The sequence below is a fragment of the Brachyhypopomus gauderio genome, chromosome 1, assembly GCF_052324685.1.
Source record: "Brachyhypopomus gauderio isolate BG-103 chromosome 1, BGAUD_0.2, whole genome shotgun sequence".
Classification (NCBI taxonomy): domain Eukaryota; kingdom Metazoa; phylum Chordata; class Actinopteri; order Gymnotiformes; family Hypopomidae; genus Brachyhypopomus; species Brachyhypopomus gauderio.
The window spans coordinates 18,069,824-18,091,926 of record NC_135211.1 but is presented as its reverse complement, the minus strand read 5'-3'; the positions used below and the strand labels follow the sequence as shown (position 1 = coordinate 18,091,926).

General features: G+C 46.1%; 1 protein-coding gene across 1 annotated transcript in view; it reads left to right on the top strand.

The window, feature by feature from the left end:
• itfg1 (integrin alpha FG-GAP repeat containing 1) overlaps positions 1 to 22,103 on the top strand; it is a 123,594-nt gene that overhangs the window by 22,637 nt on the left and 78,854 nt on the right. Inside the window, exons 7-8 of the mRNA XM_077000440.1 lie at positions 4,367 to 4,425; positions 11,692 to 11,773. Of these exons, the coding sequence (XP_076856555.1) occupies positions 4,367 to 4,425; positions 11,692 to 11,773 (141 nt within the window). The remainder of the gene's footprint in view (positions 1 to 4,366; positions 4,426 to 11,691; positions 11,774 to 22,103) is intronic.

Below are 22,103 nucleotides of genomic sequence, written 5' to 3'. Positions count from 1 at the left end.
TATACCTGTCTAGGGGTAGTGATCCTAAAACAAAGCAAGAAAGTTGTCTTATATTACTAAAAGAGCATTCATTAAGTCACTAATTCATTAATACAGTTTTTATGGTTCACAAATTATTAGGAACTGCACAAAACGACCTTAAAAATATGTCACAAATATAGCAGATCTGGCATGCAAAGAGCAGCACACTTCCTTTCTCTCCCGCCATACATCTGAATATCTTAGAACTTTTCCACCAATGAGGAACCAGAACCAAAATAAACAGGTTCTATAACCCTAAAAGCTCTGCAGGTTCTTCAGTATGAGCCGTGATGCCATGCAGGAGGTACGTCAAGTTCTCCAGCATGTTGTGTTGTGTTAACGGACCAGCAAACCAGATGACGGGGGCGCTGACTTCAGCTCCAGCGATGCTGTGTATATGTTTTATTTACTCTAGGTATGCTGCCGGGCTGAGAGGGAGCCAGGCAGGGGAGAGACGGGGAGAAGGTTAAAGAGAAACCGAGATGGAGACGGAGAGTTGTAGTGCAGGTCCGCGCCTGCTGCGCTGTGCTCCTGAAGCACTCGTGGAAGTGAAGCTGCCCCCACGCCGCTCAATTCAAGAGCAGAAAAACAGCAGGTGCAGTTGGAGAGGCCGCATGCGTCGCCAACAGAAACGAGACCATGAAATTAATTAGAGCACCAATCAAGGCATATATTAATAAATAACAGCGGCCCATGTAATCAGATTAATTTGTGGAGACGGAGACATCATCTCACACTTCTTCTGCACGGCCTTCTTCTCCGTCACTCCCTGTTATGTTCCCTGACACTCTGATTAGCAGGTTGGGTTGGATGTGTTCCAGCCGAAGGGCTCTTAATCGTGCTTATTGTGCATCTGAGCCCCAACCATGGAGAAGCACAAACAAACTCTACACGCTCGCCACACACACACACACACACACACACACACACACACACACACACACTTGCCACATAAAGTTTCAAGGTTTGCAGCTTATGATGTGTCCTTTGCACTAACTCTGGAGTGGCTCCTTGACGGCTTGTGATTGGCTCATCAGGACTTTCCCCTGAGACAGAGAGATGGTTCTCCAGTAGTGACGGGGCCCTTCCAGAGGCCGTGAGACAGGGAGATGGTTCTCCAGTAGTGACGGACCACCTCCAGAGACCATGAGACAGGGAGATGATTCTCCAGTAGTGACTGAGCCCTTCCAGAGACCATGAGACAGGGAGATGGTTCTCCAGTAGTGACGGGGCCCTTCCAGAGGTCGTGAGACAGGGAGATGGTTCTCCAGTAGTGACGGGGCCCTTCCAGAGGTCGTGAGACAGGGAGATGATTCTCCAGTAGTGACTGAGCCCTTCCAGAGGTCGTGAGACAGGGAGATGGTTCTCCAGTAGTGACGGACCACCTCCAGAGACCATGAGACAGGGAGATGATTCTCCAGTAGTGACTGAGCCCTTCCAGAGGTCGTGAGACAGGGAGATGGTTCTCCAGTAGTGACGGACCACCTCCAGAGACCATGAGACAGGGAGATGATTCTCCAGTAGTGACTGAGCCCTTCCAGAGGTCGTGAGACAGGGAGATGGTTCTCCAGTAGTGACTGAGCCCTTCCAGAGGTCGTGAGACAGGGAGATGGTTCTCCAGTAGTGACGGGGCCCTTCCAGAGGCCGTGAGACAGGGAGATGGTTCTCCAGTAGTGACGAAGCATGCTTGCTTGCGTGTGTGTGGTGTGTGTGGCTGATTTTAAGCATGCTACCATGAAGTATTGATCAGGCATTAAAGAGCAAATTTGATGTTTTTTTAATCTCCCGAATCACATTGTGGCTTGAGAGAGTGAAACGACACTGTCACCTCATCATTGTGCTCCTGTGTGGCTGTTAATCTGCCGAGGCTGAACAGTGGTGGTGCAGCATAATCCCATCACTTCCCTAATGGGCTCACGAATGAGCTTCACCTTCAAAGATCTGTTTCATTACAGTCTGTCATGAAGAATTACATTCAGCTTCAAAACTCTTCACCTGTGGGATGACCTGAACACCTTCGCAGAGACCAGACTGTCCTGCTCAGCGGTCTTAAGTGTAGAGAACGAGGAAGGGGCCTGCGGGTCAGTAATTAGGTCATGGTTGTGTTAAACATGAGAGAGGCTCTGCCAGGGGCGAGTCAAGGCGGTGTGGACATGAGGGTTAGGGACTGGAGGAGGGACCAGAGACAGAGGTACAGTCACTGCAGCCACACTGTGAAGGCAGTTTGATTAAATGCTCGTTTAGTTAGTTAGAGATGGAGCCAATTAGCACACGCTCAGCTTCTCAAAAAAAAAAAAAACAACATAAAACAAATAATTGTCTTTTTAGTAGGGAGAATCTCAGTAAGTCATCAGCATATGAATATTGAATGAGTTACCAGTTTAATAGGTTATGCAAACTGTACATTCCAATGAGTTACACATTACATGACTAGTCTGTGTGGTACAAATCAGGCAGACTAGCTGTTGAAGTAGATGGTGTGTGTGTGTGTGTGTGTGTGTGTGTGTGTGTGTGTGTGTGTGTGTGTGTGTGTGTGTGTGTGTGTGTGTGTGTGTGTGTGTGTGTGTGTGTGTGTGTGTGTGTGTGTGTGTGTGTGTGTGTGTGTTCGTTCAGAGTAGGCCATAGAGCTGTGTGTAATCAGACCTGTGTGCAGCAGTAGTGCTCTCTGTCTGATTAATGAAGCTGTTTATTCTTCACCTCATCAGGCACTAGGAGCACACACACACACACACAGAGCACTAGGAGGACACACACAGCTTCACACAGGGAGAGGGGCTTCATGTCCTCACATGCCGCATCACAACCCAAACCACAACACACATTCATAGGCTGTTCCACTCCCCCCACACGGTGCAGCACATTCTAGCATTTAGATTTCATCCCAGTCGCAAACCACAAATAGCTAGCTGTTAAACATTGCTACCAGCAATCTAATAACTTTGTATTAGTTAGCCTGCAGGAAAATCTAAAAGGCCTTGTAAGTTCAGTGAGTCATCTGAAAGGAAATTTGTAGCTCTGCTGAGGACTGTGTCTTTTTGCCTGTACATTATAAAACAGTACAGACAGCTTACCTCACCAGAAGAGTTCTGAACATGCCCCTCAGTATGAGAGAGCCCTGGCCACCCATTAGTTGTCCAACATAACCCAGTCTTATTCCTAGTCTCCTGTCTCCTAGTCTCTCTCTCTCTCTCTCTCTCTCTCTGTCCCTCTCTCACTCCTCCCTAGGCACTATAGACAATGCTGAACAGATTTTGTGAAATGGCATATGCTGCATCAAAAGTATATCATGTTCTACTTTGCTTGAAGCACTTCGATTCATCTTTCAAAAAGACAAAGCCATTCATCGTCCGCTATCTTGCCTATATCGTCCCTTCAGTACCGACGTGTCCGACGCTTTTTCAGGAGATCTGTTCTCGTACGCAGGACAATCTTACCTGCACCAAACTGCCAGCCAAGCAGGACCAGCGGGACCAGGACTGCAGCAACTGCATATGAACCGTGAAGGGTCAGATCAAATCTCACCCTAAATCACATTAAACATGGGAGAGGAGACAAAGGCCACTAATGCAGTAACACAGTAACACATTCTCTTTGGACTACAACCTTGTTATAATATGACGTGCAGAAGAATACTACTCGTGTAGTAAGAAGTGAAAATGTGTGGACATAAAATACCGCTTGTGCAACATGTACAATCTAGGAATGAGTGTCAGGTGGTGTTGAGTAGTTTGTCGGTCACTTGGATTGTGTTTGGGTGATCCAGTAAAGTTCAGTTTCTCACTTGTTCTTATATCTTTGTCATAGAATGGAGTCTTATAGAATGATGTCTTAGGAAGTTAGGAAACAAAGCAGTCTTTTGCTCTGCAGAAGAACTCCATTCAGTCCTCTGAGTCGCTCTCTTCACTGCTCCTGTCTGTCTAACTCGCCGTGCAGCGGAGTGTGACACCAGAATGATGGGGTGAGAGGGGGGAGATAGAGGACAAGAGAATTGGGGAAAGATAGAGGAGGGGAGAGATGGAGGAGGAATGGAAGGGGAGGATGGAAAGAGAGGGAGATGGGGGGGGGGAGTCAGTAAGACTGACAATGAAGCCAACACAGATGCTGGGCTAGACCTGCAGACAGCAGCCCTTCCCCTCTGCTTGATGGTAATGGGTTTCCTCATCAGTGCAGTGCTGATCGCTTCTGCACAACCCCCCCACCCGTCAGCACCGCGAGGCTGCAGAAACTCCTTCACTCGCTCTGAATTCATAATGATCCTTCTCTCTCTCTCTCTCTCTCTCTCTCTCTCTCTCTCTCTCCCTCTTTCTCTCCCTCCCCACTGCCTATGTTTCTTTCTCTTTTTCAGATTTGTTCCTCAGCACGGAGAACAATTCAGTATTGGAATTTGAGACATGGATCAATACGGTAGGCTTCACTTGCAACTCCCTACTTGTCCCTTGTCCCAACTTCTACCTGCACCTAACACCTGTTTCTAACTCTGCCTTCCTCCACTTGGTTGTACTTCCCTGTATTTCACTCTACTGGGCTGTTCACTTTACCTGTACCTCCTTCTACCTGTACCTATTTCTACTTATACCTGTGTCTACTTGCCTCTAACTACTGTGTACCTCCCTGTACCTCACTGTCTACCTCTACCTCCCTGTACCTCACTCTGCCTCTACCTCTCTGTACCTCAATCTGTCTGCCTCTACCTCCCTGTACCTCACTGTCTACCTCTCTGTACCTCACTCTGTCTGCCTCTACCTCTCTGTACCTCACTCTGTCTGCCTCTACCTCCCTGAACCTCACTCTGCCTCTACCTCTCTGTACCTCAATCTGTCTACCTCTACCTCCCTGTACCTCACTATCTGCCTCTACCTCTCTGTACCTCACTCTGTCTGCCTCTACCTCCCTGTACCTCACTATCTGCCTCTACCTCCCTGTACCTCACTGTTTACCTCTACCTCCCTGTACCTCACTCTGTCTGCCTCTACCTCCTTGTACCTCACTCTGTCTGCTTCTACCTCTCTGTACCTCAATCTGTCTGCCTCTACCTCCCTGTACCTCACTGTCTACCTCTACCTCCCTGTACCTCACTGTCTACCTCTACCTCTCTGTACCTCAATATGTCTACCTCTACCTCCCTGTAACTCACTATCTGCCTCTACCTCTCTGTACCTCACTCTGTCTGCCTCTACCTCCCTGTACCTCACTCTGTCTGCCTCTACCTCCCTGTACCTCACTATCTGCCTCTACCTCCCTGTACCTCACTGTCTACCTCTACCTCCCTGTACCTCACTCTGTCTGCCTCTACCTCCCTGTACCTCACTCTGTCTGCCTCTGCCTCCCTGTACCTCACTCTGTCTGCCTCTGCCTCTACCTCCCTGTACCTCACTCTGTCTGCCTCTGCCTCCCTGTACCTCACTCTGTCTGCCTCTACCTCTCTGTACCTCACTCTGTCTGCCTCTACCTCCCTGTGCCTCACTGTCTGCCTCTACCTCCCTGTGCCTCACTGTCTGCCTCTACCTCCCAGTACCTCACTATATGCCTCTACCTCTCTGTACCTCAATCCGTCTGCCTCTACCTCTCTGTACCTCACTCTGTCTTCCTCTACCTCCTTGTACCTCACTCTGTCTGCCTCTACCTCTCTGTATCTCACTCTGTCTGCCTCTACCTCTCTGTACCTCAATCCGTCTGCCTCTACCTCTCTGTACCTCAATCCGTCTGCCTCTACCTCTCTGTACCTCAATCCGTCTGCCTCTACCTCTCTGTGCCTCACTCTGTCTGCTTCTACCTGCCTGTATCCAACTCTGCCTCTGTGTACGTGTACCTAGCTGTATGTACCGTGAGGTAAATAAGTATTTGATAAATACTTGCAGCAGTAACACACACACAAATTTTTGATTTCCAGATTTTTTTAGATTATGTCTCTTACAGTGGACCTGCACCTAAGATGAACATTTCAGACCCTCCATGATTTCTAAGTGGAAGAACTTGCAAAGTCGTAGGGTGTTCAAATTCTTATTTTACTCACTCTACTAGACTTTCATTTTAGGGCCAGAGTCTGTAAGGCTTTAATAAAACAGCCATTTATGCCTGGAATGCAGTCAACAGATTTATGTTGGTAGATTTATGTAATTTTGAGACTTGAGTAGAATGGAGCAGAGAGGGGAGAGATGGAGGAGACGTAAGTGCAGTGGTACACGGAGACCACGTCTCCAGCGGGACGAGGAGGAAACGAGACACGCACAACCGCAGGAGAAACAGCGGTGAGGAGGGAACTACACAGACTGACCCTGATGGCAGGTGGGGGTGGGGGTGGTGAGGGTGTCTCCGCAGCGTGTGAAAGGTCAGTGGTATTTAGGAAGCTGTAGTTATTCTCTGAGCTTCAGAGAAGCACAGAGAAAAACGAAGAACTTGGAGCAGAGTTCCTCCTGCTTAAAAAACTTCATCAGCACCATCATCATCATCTCATACTGAGAAAAAAGACGAAAAATAGGTTGACTGTAGTATTGAAGGGGAGTGACAAAACAGAAGCATGGGAGAAGAGGCAGAGAGATAGAAACAAAGAACTTGGAGCAGAATTCCTCCCACTTAAAAAACAGTTCATCATCATCATCACCATCTCATTCCGAGTAAGAAGAGAGGAAATCTAGATGGATGCAGCAGTGGTGAAGGAGAGAGTGAGAGAGAGAGTGAGTGAGAGAGAGAGTGAGTGAGAGAGAGAGAGAGAGAGAGAGTGAGAGAGAGAGAGAGAGAAAGAGAGTGAGAGAGAAAGAGAGTGAGAGAGAAAGAGAGAGAGTGTGGGGATGAGGCTAAAACTAAATATGGCAGTGATTACAGCGAGTCACAGGCCAGCCACTGTTCACGTCTGCACCAGCTGTTCTGGGCTGCTGCTCTGTGCCTGATCCATCTCTCATTTTGGGCACTGTGGGACTGGCTTGGGGGCGGGCTTAAATAAAGTGCTAACCAGCCTTGAATTTACTGTGTAGTTCTAAAACTACTGAACCCTCAGACTACACATGTAATTTATGCAGTTGTTGGTGCAGAGCAGTTTATGCAGTTAGTCGTACTTCAGTGGTCAGTGTTCTATAACTACATTTAGTGCAGACTTCAGATAACTTCACTGTAATCTTTACTGCACTCTTTAATGTAGTCTTTACAGTAGTGTTTAATGGTCTTTAATTGAGTTTTTGGTGGTCTTTAGTGTAGTTTTTTAGCATCTTTTAGAGGTCTTTTGTTCTTTGGTGGTGTTTGTCCTATTTTCTTTGGCCCGTAGTCATGTGGATTTGGACATAGAGCCATTTCTGAGTGAAGAGAGAAGTTCCTGCTGACAGCAGGCCTGGTCCATCTGAACAAACACTGATCCCTGTTGCTTGTATTCGTATAGCAGATAAACCCGTATTGCCAAGTGATGAAATGGATCTTCTGAAGTTTCTGGATCTTAAAGGATTCAAGAACTTTGATTAAACCACTGGATGGAGTTCAGCTTTCAAACCATAGGGGGTGGAAATAAAAAACCAAAGGTGAGTTGCATTGGCAGGGCGGCATGGCGAACACAGATCTGTTCTCAGGCCAACGGCTTCACCCGCCCTGCTTTTGCAATGAGTTGTACTGCTAAGCTTTCTTCATCAAGGCACTGTATCTGTAGTCTGCTCTAATGCGGTCGGCAGGACAGGGCAGTGCTGACGTTTGACCAGAGACAGATGACCTGGGTGTTGGCTGTCAGTTCTGTTTATACGAGGAGTACAGGAGCATCTGCAATAGTGCTGCATCTCAGGCAAGCTCAGCTCTGTTTAGCCTCTTAAACCTGCTCCGGGACGTCTCCCCTTAAACCTGCTCCGGGACGTCTCCCCTTAAACCTGCTCCGGGACGTCTCCCCTTAAACCTGCTCCGGGACGTCTCCCCTTTGACCTGCTCCGGGACGTCTCCCCTTTGACCTGCCCCGGGACGCCTCCCCTTTGACCTGCTCCGGGACGTCTCCCCTTTGACCTGCTCCGGGACGTCTCCCCTTTGACCTGCTCCGCGACGTCTCTTCTTTTCAAAACACTGAGCGCAGGGACTAACACACAGCACAGTCTGACATTCTGGATGCCCGTGATCTTATGCCTCCAGATAACATGGGGTCCAGCTCCCCGGGCTGTGCTACAGGACTGGAGAAACAGGGCATGGAGGAGTTCTAAGAACCTCCTACAAAAGCAGCTGTGGTTAAAGGGCGAGAAGCCTGGAGTGGACCCACAGATGTAGTGAACAGGATTAATGTTGTTCACATCTCACCTTAGGCTGCCTCACCAAAAAGCATCAGCACTCTCTCTCTCTCTCTCTCTCTCACACACACACACACACACGACCACACTTCATTCACCCACACATTCTATCTCTCTCTCTCTCACACACACTCACACACACACACTCTCTCTCTCTCACACACACACACACACACACACACACACACACACACACATACACACACAATATAGTGCTGCCTCTCTTGACCTGGCTTTTTTAATGGAATGCTAGTTAGTCACAACTGTGTGTGCTGCACACCCTGTTCTGCAGTCCATTTTAATTACCCTCTCCTTTCAGCACAAACACATGGAATCTCTTGTGAACAGCTGGGGAGCAGACCTTATGCAAAGCCTGTACTTTAATTATTCAGCATAATTCTAATTACTCTAAATCACCTCCACAGCTAGATGGCGCTGCTTCTGCTAAGCGGGCAAATGGGGGTAAACCCTGGGCTGTGTGCACTACCAGTGATCCCTCCACCCTCAGAAACACTAGTGTGGCAGGTCCAAGAGCCTGGGAAAACAGAAGGGCGATGCTCATCTCACACACACACACACACACACAGATTTATATGTACACATATGCATGCAGGGATACACACACTCAATTACAATGTATCCCATCTTAAATTAACACACGAATGAATTAACACACACACACAAATCTCCTTATTCAAATGTTCAGTCAGTGAGTTTTGGCATTTAAATACTCCATATGTGAGTCTTTTCAGACCCTTTCAATCAAACCAACATCCCATGCTTGCAGAAAACTACCAGCCAGACTCAATCATCTGATCGCTGATTATAGTCTGTAGGTTGTAGATTTCAGAGCTTACAGATTATAGACTGTTGCCATGATGGACTGTAGACTCCAGCATTGACAGACTGTATGTTTAGATTATAGGCCCACAGTGGCCTATACACTTCAGACTTATGTGGCTATAAATTGTAGACTGTAGAGGTGTCCTGGACAGGTGTTCTTGCCCCATGACGTTGCAGTGGAGTTGTCTTTAAAAGCATCTAGAGCAGGAGGAGTTCCTCAGCATGAGCTCAGAAGGACACGGGCAGCCGCAGACTTGACAGCTAACACAGAAGAACATCCCAGGATGTGTGGATATTCCTACACGTGTGTTCAGCCCTCGCTCACGTAAAAGAAAACAAGACGTGTTCTTACATGCGTGTTCAGTGATCTTTCACATAAAAGCACCCATCATTCAGACCGTAGCAGTAGAGTCTTTGCAAATTTGAAGTACAGCAGAATAGTTCTGGATTCTGCAGGAGGAACAATACCGTAAATATGTTTACGCACACAGAAACCCTGGCAGTGAGTGTTTCTGCACCTGGGAGCAGGTGCTTATGGGAATTCAGATTTTTCTAGTCCTGCTTCGCTGTGGCTGTGTCCGTTCATTAGGAAAGTGTCGTAGACGGAGATGTAAACTGAACCTTCCCCGTCTGTCTCCTCTCCACCGAACCACCCATGTCCGTGTTTAACAGCCCCTGGTACTGAGCACTCTCCTACATACACACACCACTCGTTCACACACTTTCACACGCTACACGTATGTACACATACACACCCATTCACACCACACACACACACACACACACACACACACACACACACACACACACACACCTCACATTCCCTTGCACTTCTGTCTGGCTCTTATCCGTTTTATTTAGTACAAGCTTGGCCAACGACCCCCTACTGACTGTCACATAAACAGGTGTTATCTGCACCTACGACACACGCTCACTGGAAGCAGCCCATAACACACGTCTCTCATAAAGAGAGCTTTTACGCCCGCTCTCTCGCCTTCTCTCTTGCTTCTGCTCAATTTCTCTTTCCAGAACATTCTCTTGCTCCCCCCCCCCCCTCTCTCTCTCTCTCTCTGCTCATTCTCCCTCTCTTCCTGCCTGTCAAACGGTGTGAGCTGAAGCTGTAAGACTCATCAAACATAATGAGGCCAATTACAGTCGTGCCATCGCAGGTCTGAGAGACCCGGCAGAGCTGGAGCAGGCGTGTGGGGTGCGTGACGCAGCTGCTGTGATTAGTCAGGCAGGAGTCTTTGGGCTGGGAGCGAGAGGACGAGGCGCTCTGGGGACAGTGGTTCTGGGGGACGGGACGGTGGAACGATTGGAGTTTGTTGTTGTGGGAGATCGACTGGCGCCCGGCCCTGATAGCACCCCCACTCTACCGGACATCTCTGCTGGAGCAGTGCTCAATAACGTTTAGCCACGTGTGTGTACACACCAAGCACTCTGACAGCCCAGCTGCACTGGAGCATAGATGTATCACTCTGTCCCTTCACCCTGTCCCTTCTTTGTTTGCGTCTTTCTCTGTGAATCTTCTCTCTGTTCATCGCTTCTCTGTCCATTACTCCCTCTCCATCTCTGTTTTCATTCTGTCCTCTCTCTGTCTAAATGTGTCTCTCTGTCCTCTCTCTGTCTAAATGTGTCTCTGTCCCCTCTCTGTCTAAATGTGTCTCTATGTCCCCTCTGTCTAAATGTGTCTCTATATCCTCTCTATGTATTAATGTGTCTCTCTGTCCTCTCTCTGTCTAAATGTGTCTCTCTGTCCCCTCTCTGTCTAAATGTGTCTCTCTGTCTAAATGTGTCTCTCTGTCTAAATGTGTCTCTCTGTCCCCTCTCTGTCTAAATGTGTCTCTATGTCCCCTCTCTGTCTAAATGTGTCTCTCTGTCTAAATGTGTCTCTCTGTCCCCTCTCTGTCTAAATGTGTCTCTATGTCCCCTCTCTGTCTAAATGTGTCTCTATGTCTAAATGTGTCTCTCTGTCCCCTCTCTGTCTAAATGTGTCTCTCTGTCTAAATCTTTCCCATCTCCCTTTGTGTATTTCTCCCCACCTCGTTCTCTTGGTTCTACCTATTTGTCTCTCTCCTCTCTGCCTCTCTGCCTCTCTCTCCTCTCTGCCTGTCTCTCTCCTCTCTGCCTCCTTATTTTCCTCTGTCCTGTCCTCTCCCAGCTCTGTTTGACGTGTGTGTTGGTGTGATTTGGACTATTGTCTCAGTGGTGTCAGCCCTTTGATCTACTCATAATTAAATCCATATGGGGCTGCAGCTGTCTGCTCTTTCCCTCAACTGGACAGACACTTGCTGTACATAATATTGCTCTCGTGTATGCATGTGTGTGTGCGTGTGTGTGTGTGCAGTGCCATTTGCCTAGATCTTCATTTGCCCTTTGCTCTTTTGACCATATGCCTGTGATTTTTGGCAGTTATGCCAAGGGAGCGTCTGCTCACTCATCACAGCTCTGATGCCACACACAGGCTCACATGGCTAAACTAGCCACGTAAAGTAGACCTGAGGGTGCTCACCGTGATGCCCTTCACCCCAACACACTTGTTCTTTTAATATAAATCTTTTCTGATTTATTTCTTTGGCAGGATGGGAGTTTTACCAGGAACTACTCTGTAGGGGCTCCAGAGAACAGCAAGAAGATCGGCCAGTCAGCCTTTGTAGACTTTGGTGAGTGTGCATGCTTGGGTGTGTGTTATGTTACTGTCTTAAGAATCATGGCTAAGATTTTGTCTCCAATGTTGGAATCCTACAGTAGCAGCCTTTTAGATTGGTTTCTATTAAATAAACAATGCTGCACAATGATACACAATGACACACAGTGACACACAATGCTACGCAAAGACACACAATGCTACGCAAAGACACACAATGCTACGCAAAGACACACAATGCTACACACAATGCTACACACAATGCTACACACAATGCTACACAATGCTACACACAATGCTACACAATGCTACACAATGCTACACAATGACACACAATGACACACAATGCTTCACAATGACACACAATGCTATACACAATGACACACAATGCTACACAATGCTCCAAGCATTCTTTCTTTGTCGCATATCTCCCCAGCACCACCATTCTGCCCACATCTGGGTTTTATTAAATTAATAAAGTAATGCTAGTTGGGTATCTGAAAAAGTCCCATTGAAACTGAATTCAGAATTCAGAAGTCGGAGGTGGTGACCTCCGTTGGTGGTATGTAGGACTAGGGTCTTCTCATGGCCAGTGAAGAGACTCTGTTCTACAGCATATGTGATTTCTCAGAAATATACAGATGTCACCATGTTTTTAAGAAACAAAATGGACGTTTTTTGTTCCGCCATAGAGGCAGCGTGACCTGACCTAAACAGCTGACGTGGTGTTGCCGTAGAGACAGTATGACATGTCACAAAATAACAAGCAGAACTGATAACTCATAATTAGCCATCAGATTTTCTCTCAAACTCACCCTGGATTACTGCGGAACTGCTGCTGTCAAGAAGGAATTGGGACAAAATGACTCGTGTCTTTTAGAATATAATATGCTTGGGATATTAACAGTATATCTGCTGATCTGTTTTCTCTGCCTCCCTCTCTCTCTCTCTCTCTCACTCTGTGTGTGTCTCTCTTTCTCTTACTCTGTGTCTGTCTCTCCCACATACTGTCTCTCTCAATCTCTCTCTATCTCTCACTCTGTCTCTCTTTTACTCTGTCTGTCTCTATCTCTCTCTCACTCTGTCTGTCTCTCCCTCCTTACCCTTTCTGTCTCCTGTTTGTCATCTATTTATTTCTGCAGCTGATATCTAGTGTTTTGGATGGTGGTGTTCTGAGTTGCTCTTGTAATCATTTACAGTTAAAGTGGAGTATAATACATTTTAGAGCCAGATTACATGTAAATTGACTAATGTTACCACTGCTGAAATATATCGATAAAATACATTATTACCATGGAACCCGGGGAGATGAGCATTGATTCTGTGGTGATTAATGTCCACTCAAGAGCCTGTTTGGCCTGCACGGCTGGTTCACACCACTGTGCGCTCCAGGAGAAACGCCACCGAACATAAAACAGAAGGTTGCAGCCCGAACAGGACCGATCTGCTCCTCTAATGTCCTGTTAACGGCTGCCCTGACGAGACTGCAGCAGCGTAGTTGTGTTATTCAGCGCACGGTCTGATGACAGTCGAGAGACGGCAGGGGGGTTTTAGGAGGGTGTTAGAGGTTTGAGTCAGAGCCTCCCTCTGCTAACACACACCAAGCACCTGAGACTTGACAATGCAAGCTGCTCGTGTGGAGGGTGTGGGGTGTGGAGGGTGTGGGATGTGGAGTGAGTGGGGTGTGGGATGTGGAGTGTGGGATGTTGTGTGGTGATTGACCTTCTTTCTTGTGTTGTGCAGCTGTTTGGAGAGTTTATTTATGCGTGCGTTGATCAGACTGTGTGTTTGCGCAAGGGGGAGGTCAGAAGCAACTGAATGGATTTGGCCTTGGACAGGCATACTGCACGAGTCAATAAAACACTCTGTCTCTGACACCTCTGACCTGCGCACTCACTAAGGTGTGTGTGTGTGTGTGTGTGTGTGTGTGTGTGTGTGTGTGTGTGTGTGTGTGTGTGTGTGAGCTTTAGAGACGGAAGAGAGTAAAAGAAAGGGTAAAGGTGGAGAGAGGGAGAGCAGGAGTGATATGGAGTGAGGGAGAGAAAGTAGAGTGAGTAGAAGAGAGAGAGAGAGGGGGAGCGAGAGAGAGAGAGCACAGCGGACAGTGTGGTTTAAGGTGATGAATGGAGGTGGTGATGTTTTGAGACGTGTGTGGGAGAGAAGTGTGTGTGTACTCTTGGTTTGGTCGATACTGTCCACACACACACAGATGAGGATTTATTAAACATGAAGGCATTGGTGCAGACCTGTTCCTCCCACACCAGCACAAAAACCCTTACAGCATTTGAAGACATTGAACTTGTGCGTGTGTGTGTGTGTGTGTGTGTGTGTGTGTGTGTGTGTGTTCTTTTAACCCATCTTTCCATCTTCTATTACTGATGTTTCATTCTCTCTCTCTGTGTTTAATGACTCTTGAAGTTACATTATCGCCAAAACAAATTAACATACATTTTTACAAATATTCACCATTTACAAAATCCATGAGCAGTCCAACTCCTACAGTCCAGTCCAAGACTGAGAGGACACCACGAACTCTGCTGCTTAAGGGATCAGTCCACTCTCCTCTCCATAGATTCAGCCCAGGTTTTCTTTATTACCACAGTCTACAAACTCGGAGTTTAGGAGTGTGTTTATGGGGAGAAACATTTGTGAGGTCACATACTGATGTTGGACAAGAAGGCCTGGCTCTCAGTCTCTGCTCTAATTCATCCCAAAGGTGTTCTATCGGGTTGAGGTCAGGACTCTCTGCATGCCAGTCAAGTTCATCCACACCAGACTCTGCCATCCATGTCTTTATGGATCTTGCTTTGTGCACTGGTGCACAGTCACGCTGGAAGAGGAAGGGGCCAGCTCTAAACTGTTCCCACAAAGTTGGGAGCATGGAATTGTCCAAAATGTCTTGGTATGCTGAAGCATTCAGAGTTCCTTTCACTGGAACTAAGGGACCAAGCCAAGATCCTGAAAAACAACCCCACACCATAATCCACCCTCCACCAAACTTTACACTTGGCACAATTCAATCAGACAAGTACCGTTCTCCTGGCAACCGCCAAACCCAGACTCATCCATCAGATTGCCAGATGGAGAAGCTCGATTCATCACTCCAGAGAACGCACCTCCACTGCTCTAGAGTCCAGGGGCAGCGTGCGTTACACCACTGCATTCTCTGCATTGCACTTGGTGATGTATGACTTGGATACAGCTGCTTGACCATGGAAACCCATTCCATGAAGCTCTCTGCATGGAAGTGATTGAAATACGTGATGCGATTTATTTGTTTTTTTTTTGTCATAATTTGTTTATGTCCAGTGGTTTGAGCTGTATGTATGCTAAGGCTTGTGGAGTTTGTTATATCAGTGGGGTTGGTCTCTCTGAGCCTCTGGACCAGCAGGTGTAGGAGACTCCTCTCCTCTCCTGGCAGACGTGCGCTGTAGCCACTCTTACATGTTTTTTTAAGTGTAATAATAGAGCAAATTTTTCTCATTCAGTCCTGCAGTCATGAATCCACATTTTCATCTGAACCCTCCTCTGAACTCTCTCTCCTTTCATATTTATTCTTTCACCCTCTCATCCTCTCCTACCTCACTGCTTCCACCCCATTCATGCGCACTACCGCTCTCTCTCACACACACACACACACACACACACACACACACCCACACACCTGTCTTTAACATCATATTTCACTCTCTCTCTCTGTGCTCTCACGTTGACCTCAGGTTTATGTTTTTGACAGCACCTGCCTGTATTTCATACTTGCACGTCTCTGTTGTCTAACATACATGCGCACGTACATATAAAAGCACATCACTGTCCAGGCCAAGGAGGAATGTGGCTGGTCCTGATGTATTGATTATTCATGAGGCGTTTATGTTTGAGGTCAAGTGTATGAATCTGGATCCTTTGATGAGTGTTGGCTCTCTGGTGAAGACTCTCTTTGATAGATGACAACCATCACACACCTCCTCTACATGGATGACGACATGCATCACACACCTCCTCTACATGGATGACGACATGCATCACACACCTCCTCTACAGGGAGGACGACATGCATCACACACCTCCTCTACATGGAGGACGACATGCGTCACACACCTCCTCTACATGGAGGACGACATGCGCCACACACCTCCTCTACATGGGTGACGACATGCGCCACACACCTCCTCTACATGGACAGGGTTCGTACGGTCATGAAAAACCTGGAAAAGTTATGGAATTTGAAAATAGCAATTTCCAGGCCTGGATAAGTTTTGGAAAAATAAAAAATACTCAAATGTTTTGGAAAAGTCATGGAAATTTGCTTGACACAATAAATGTATGTTGTTCTGATAACCGGAAGAAAAAATTTATAAATATAATATAGCCATTTTTTTTCATTGTGCGGACCGCTAACGTAACTTCACACATTAGTTCACTGCGTTAGCGTCGGACTCCAAGCGGAGCTGTAGATTGTACTTTGATGTAAATCAGCGTAATGCTGGTAAATGCCGATTAAACAATGACTGCTTCAGTTGGACAAATACAAGCTATGGCTTGTGAAAGACAAGGACACGGGGCGTGCAAAATGTGCACGGTTAACGATGGGGTTAGAGACTGAAAAGTCCGTCATAAAGCAGTTTTCGTCGTTAAGCGCGACCCTAGATTTAGATACGTTTTGATCGTAAACACAGTATAGAAAAAAAACTAACGATGTCCTCGTGCGTACAACGCGAGAAAGAGCGATCGTGTTGCCGAGATGGGCTGCAGTGGAGCCTGTGCTGCCTCAGCTTATCGTATACAACACTCCACTGTGCTGCCACTGCTCCTCCGTGCACGCGCGAAATATAAAAAAAATTAGGTCGTAACTCCGGTTTATATTGATATTGAAAATACGGTAAATGTTTATTTTTTCAATTAAACCACGTGGCTTGTCATTAATTTATGATATACTGTGGAATTTTGGCCTGGATTTTTTCTTATTTTTCATGTCTACACATATGTTTAGAGAATGTATAGTCATTAAAATTTGCCTCAAAGTCATGGAAAAGTCATGGAAATTGATTGTCAAAAAAGTGTATGAACCCTGATGGAGGACGACATGCATCACACACCTCCTCTACATGGAGGACGACATGCATCACACACCTCCTCTACATGGGTGACGACATGCATCACACACCTCCTCTACATGGGTGACGACATGCATCACACACCTCCTCTACATGGGTGACGACATGCATCACACACCTCCTCTACATGGGTGACGACATGCATCACACACCTCCTCTACATGGGTGACGACATGCATCACACACCTCCTCTACATGGGTGATGACATGCATCACACACCTCCTCTACATGGAGGACGGCATGCATCACACACCTCCTCTACATGGATGACATCAAAATGTGTGCCTGAATGCCGTGGTGTCATTTGAACTGGTGGTCATGGTTACAAGAAAAGCTAGTTAGAACCGAGGGGATCATTTTACTACAAGGCAACACAACAGAGGGCAAGTCCAAGTTTTATATGTACATTCCACATTGTCTCTAGTTCTTGTACAGCTTGCGGGCCACACCCAGCCCATTGACTGGCTCTGACCGGCCTGCATGAGATCATTAATAAATTAGAAGTCAGAAGTAAATGTGTCATACGAAATACAACTACTCTACTTTTATTAAAACTGATTAGTTTTTGGTTTTAAATTTGCATCTGTCCAGTAAGTTTACTTATGCTCCTTCACTCAAATGTGTCAGCAAATGTGTTGGGCAGCTTTCAGGAAATGAGCTCTTAGCTCTTATGTCAGCTAAAGTAAAAAAAAAAGAGAGATTGATGCAGTGTCAAACTTTACTGAAGTCAAAGGTAAAGCCGTGTGCTTAGTTTGTGGAGAACAGATAGTCGTGTTAAAACAGTTAAACATATAGCTGTGTTTGGACTGAAATTTGAATCACCATTACGAGAGTAAACGTGCAGACAAAGATGAGAACTAGAGTGGTGCACAGCTGCATGGGCATGTGAAGATTTGAAAAAGTGCAAATGCAGTAAGAATTTACAGAGCTGCACTCATCCAGAGACCCAGCAGTCAGGACCAGCTGTGTTCTCACAACACTGCTGAAACAGTAAGACATGCCCTGATGGGGAGTTTGTCAAAGAATGTTTGGTGGACTTTGCAGCGTTAATTTTTTCTGAGGAAAAGAAAGCGTTTGCAAATGTGTCCCTCTCCAGGCGAACCACAATGAGACGGATCGAGAGCAATTTGGTGCCTCGGCTGCAAAACAGTGTGGATAATTTAAACTTCTTTCTCGGAACGAGAACTGTAGTGATACAGCCCAGTTACTGATCTGTATACGTGGAGCTGTAGTCTCTCTCCTCTAGGCTAGTCTCTCTTCTCTTGGCTAGTCTCTCTCCTCTAGGCTCGTCTCTCTCCTCTAGGCTCGTCTCTCTCCTCTAGGCTCGTCTCTCTCCTCTAGGCTGGTCTCTGTGCTGGAGTCATTCTCTCAGTTTAGGGGTCAGAGCCATTAGTGTTCTAATCACCATGGGAACCACTGTTGTCTTTGCCTTCCACATCTTCTCCATCTTCTTTCATCCCCTGGTGTTTTGGAGCTTCTTGTGTTCTCCGTTCATGATGTTGTCATCACTGTCTCATGGATGTGTGTGTGTGTGTGTGTGTGTGTGTGTGTGTGTGTGTGTGTGTGTGTGTGTGTGTGTGTGTGTGTGTGTGTGTGTGTGCGCGCGCGCGCAAGCTGCCACTCTCTGTGGTATACAGGAACATTTATCATGCTGATCTTCAAAGCTGTTCTTCATTCCTGCCTTAGGTCACTGTTGTGGACGGCAAGCTGGCAGACACGTTTGAATTTCAGCACCTAATTGGAAAACAAATACTGTCTTGACAGCAGGTGGAGTTTGACCTGCGAGAGAGAGAGAGACACACTCCCACCGCACTGACACTTCAAAGCCCCCAATCACTTCACACACACACACACACACACACACACACACACACACACACTTATACCAATGAATGTGTACATAAGGAAGGATTCCTACCCGTGTCCATTAACACAGAATAACAGAGATTATCCAATCACACTGTTTCCTCTGCATAACGCACACCCAAGTGGCGTTGTCAAGCTCAGATTTGACTAATTACAACCTCAGATTGATAATGGCATGGTTGCTAATGGTGACTCTTTGCCTTTTCATCTCCACTGTCCTGTTTGTTTAATATTCTGCGTGTCACACCCCTGTGAGGAATTGGAATAACACGGCGTACCCCAAATCCAGCGGCCGTCTGCCCATCATAACATACCTGTCCTTTACTCTCTGTTTCTGATGTTTTAATAAGTTAATGTGTTCTCCATTAACTGAACCTGTGCTGCACCGAGATGCTGGATGTCACAGAGGGAGGAGACACAACTGCAGAGAAGGACCATCTCTCTCTCTCTCTCTCTCTCTCTCTCTCTCTCTCTCTCTCTCTCTCTCTTCCCCCTGAAACTTCTACCTTTATTCTCTCTTCCTCTTTTTCTCCCTCGCTCCTTCCTCTCTCCCTCCCTCTCTCTCCCTCCCTCTCTCTTTCTCCTCTCTTTCAATTCAATTCAATATGCTTTACTGGCATGACAAATATTGCTTCATTTGTGTTGCCAAAGCCTGAACACTTACAATACTAATAACAGTATTGTATAACTAATAACAATACTAATACTGAACAGATAACAGTTGACCTCCACAGCTCTAAACACTGCAAATGTGTTAAGGATAAATGAATGAATGAATGAATAAATAAATACATGATAAAAAAACAAGGTAAAACAAACAAAATAAAAAATAGTAATTCCTTAAGTAAATAAAATTAATTATCTTAAGTAAAATTCCTTAAGTAATTAACAAGTTAGTAGTCCTAGTCAAATAATAAACACATAAGGGGATAAGAAGGGGAACCACATGTATATATGCATACACAAACATACATCAGCCATCAGAGACAAGGAGTGTGTGTGTGTGTGTGTGTGTGTGTGTGTGTGTGTGTGTGTGTGTGTGTGTGTGTTAGATATGATATGATCACTCACTGCCCCTCTTACGGTGGCAGGCCATGACTTATTGTGCTGCGAGTGTGCAGCTGTCTCTGTGTTGAGGAGTCTCTCTGAATCAGAGAGGCTGTTGAATGTGAGGTGTTTATTATTGAATTTTTGTAGAATTTGTTTCAAATATCAGTGAATTGTTGGCATTCTGTCAGGAAATGCAGCTCTGTTTCTGTTTTTTTCAGGTTGCACTGTTGGCATGTTCTGTTTTCTCTCTCTCTCTCTCTCTCTCTCTCTCCTCTTTCCTTCTCTCCCTCTCTGTTTCCTGCTCTTTCATTTTCTCTCTCTCTCTCTCTCTCTCCTCCTCTCTCCCTCTCTTCACTTCTATCTTTCTTGTCTCTCAATTCAGTTAAATTCAATTCAGTGCTTTATTGACATGACAAATATGTAAATTTTGTTGACAAAGCATAGGATACACAATAATAGTAACATATAATAAAGTAAAATTATAACTATACTGCCATTACCATTACAATTCCTACCACTACTTCTATAACTGACATTTATGATAACGATAATAATAATATTGGCAATTATAATAGTAAAAGTATTATTAGTAACCATAATAATAATGGTAATAATAGTAGTGGTAAAGATTGGAGTAGCAACAACCATAATGTCATTAACGACAATAACAACAGTAATTATAACCACAATTTTCAGATTATCCAACAGATTTCAATGTTCAAGATAACCTGAGTGATGTAATTATAATAATATAACTTCAAAATGTAGTTATAATATTATATACCAGTATCTATTATGTACATATACGTACAAACATATATACATACAGCTATAATAATAACAGTAACTATAATGACAGTGCTCTGTAGATGGTATCTGGCATTCTCACCCACTGCCCCTCAGAGTGAGGCAGGAGTGAACATACAGCCCCGCCAGTGTTCTGATTTCTCCATGTTCACCAAGAACTACGGCAGCTTCTATAAAAAACTATAAAATCTAGATATAATATGCTTTTATTTTGTGCATTCAGTTAGAAAGTGCAGCTCTGTCTCTATCTCATTGTCCAGGCACTGCTGGCAAGGTCTCTGGTGTTTGGGAAGCGAACCCTTTGTGTCTGCCCGTGTCTATGGCCGGGTGGAGGGTGCTGAGTCTGTACTTGGTCAGTGTGGACCTCAGTTTTGGATCAGTCGGCATGCTTAGGTATTCTGCCACGCTGTACTGTCGATTTAGGACCAAATAACATACATTTACTCTGTAATTTTGATTGAGTGTCCCAATAAGTTAAATAGTTTTGTTTGAGTTGTTTTGTGATTTGGGTGGTTCTGATTGGTTTTGCTGTTAAGCCCTGGTCCTGGGCGTAACAATGGGCGTGTGTAGTGTTAGTGTGTATTAGTGCTGAACTGTGTGTCAGGACCAGCTGAGTTTTCTTTGCTCAACTCTTGGTACTGCGGGACCCTCTCTCTCTACCTTGAGCGTCTTGTGTTGTGTATAATGGAATGTCGCATTGAAGGATGTAGTTAATATGAATCATACTTCATGCCTGTGTGTGTTTGAGATTGTATATGTGTACATGTTTGTTCTGAAAGTGTGTGTGTGTATGTATGTGTGCATGCATGTTTTAGATTGTGTTTGTGTGCACATGTGTATATATACCTGTGTGCATATATCTGTTGTGCGAGTGTGCAGACAAGCTTTGCATGAGTCTTGGTGGTGTGTAATGATTCCTTGGCTGAAACACGATGGTACAGTCTTACTCCTCTGTTACTGTGGTGTCTTACTGTGACCTGCCACAATACCCCACACAGCCACCACAGCCCCACAGTGTACACCGCACACCCACCACCACCCCACAGTGTACACCGCACACCCACCACCACCCCACAGTGTACACCGCACACCCACCACTACCCCACAGTGTACACCGCACACCCACCACTACCCCACAGTGTACACCGCACACCCACCACCACCCCACAGTGTACGACACACACCCACCACCACCCCACAGTGTATGCCATACACCCACCACCACCCCACAGTGTACACCACACACCCACCACATCCCCACAGTGTACGACACACACCCACCACAACCCCACAGTGTACGACACACACCCACCACATCCCCACAGTGTACGACACACACCCACCACTACCCCACAGTGTACGACACACACCCACCACTACCCCACAGTGTACGACACACACCCACCACTACCCCACAGTGTACGACACACACCCACCACTACCCCACAGTGTACGACACACACCCACCACTACCCCACAGTGTACGACACACACCCACCACTACCCCA